The sequence below is a fragment of the Pteropus vampyrus genome, unplaced genomic scaffold, assembly GCF_000151845.1.
Source record: "Pteropus vampyrus isolate Shadow unplaced genomic scaffold, Pvam_2.0 Scaffold639, whole genome shotgun sequence".
NCBI lineage: Eukaryota > Metazoa > Chordata > Mammalia > Chiroptera > Pteropodidae > Pteropus > Pteropus vampyrus.
Genome location: NW_011889420.1, coordinates 83,852 through 85,050, shown reverse-complemented (window position 1 = coordinate 85,050; position 1,199 = coordinate 83,852). Strand labels below are relative to the sequence as shown.

At 47.0% G+C, this 1,199-nt stretch overlaps 1 gene segment (V, D, J or C); it reads left to right on the top strand.

The window, feature by feature from the left end:
* The first annotated feature begins 697 nt into the window (after positions 1-697).
* LOC111733790 overlaps positions 698-1,199 on the top strand; it is a 5,578-nt gene continuing 5,076 nt past the window's right edge. Inside the window, 2 exon segments of the V gene segment in view lie at positions 698-749; positions 838-1,177. Coding sequence covers positions 704-749; positions 838-1,177 — 386 coding nt within the window.

The window sequence follows — 1,199 nt, the reverse complement described above, 5'->3', positions numbered from 1 at the left end:
AGCACTTGAGCAAAGCCTTCCATCTGGTGACTCCTTGCCAAGAGCAGTACTGACCTCATTTAATGTGCCCTGTCTTTTCCTCCACATGTTTACCGAGCCTCATGTCGGTTGCATTAGCATCAGCCAGGGGACATGTCTCTGCCATCATTCGTAAGCACATGGCAGCCCTGGGCCATCGAAACTCGGTCAGAGGCATTCCGTCTGATTGCAAAGATGCTCACAAACTTGAATTCCATGTCCGATGTATTTTTTAAAACTAATTTCTCTGCAAAGTAATTTGTTAGTCTAGAACTAATACACAATCACTGGTTATGGAAGGAAGAAAGATATTGTGTGGAAATTTTGATGTATCTCAGAAAATAGAAGGAACCCACTGATGAGTTCTCGGTGGGACCTCAGGACCTTTGGTTGTGCACCTGGCCTGCAGAGGGCGATGTTACACTGACTAGAGATAGAACAAGATCAGTATCATCTGCTCAGCTCCTCCCTGCAGCTGGCTGAGTTCCTTGCAGACATTGACATGACAAGAATCAGATGTCAGAAAGCTTCAGGCTCATCTCAGCATCTTTTGCATTTTTATCTACAAGAGCAAGCTTCTTCCCTCCACCTCCTACTTTCAAAGGCTTGGTTTCTGCAGCTATTTTCCTGACGGCTCAGCATAGATTTTCCAGAAAAGAGCCCGTGGTGTTTCTACTGCTCAACCATGCAGTTGTTGCTCGTCTCAATACTGGGGATGATATTTGCACTGAGTGAGTGAAATTTCATACAGATTCTGAGTGAAAATACTTAGATTTCACAGCGATGTCTGCACTCACTGGTAAAACATTGATTTTGCAGGAGATGCCAGAGCCCAGACGGTGACCCAGCCTGAGAGGCACATCGCTGTCTCTGAAGGAGCCTCGCTGGAGCTGAGGTGCAAGTATGAGTTCGGCTCAACTCCTCGTCTCTTCTGGTACGTCCAGTACCCCAGCGAAGGCCTCCAGCTTCTCCTCAAATACTCTGCAGGGGACACCTTGTTTAAAGGCGACAAAGATTTTGTGGCTGAATTTAGGAAGAATGAGTTTTCCTTCAACCTGAAGAAATCCTCAGCCCGTCTGAGCGACTCAGCTGTGTACTTCTGTGCTGTGAGTGACACAGTGCCTGAGACTGCAGGGGAGCTGAGCACAAACCACTCATGGTTGTGGATGTTTTGGAGACTT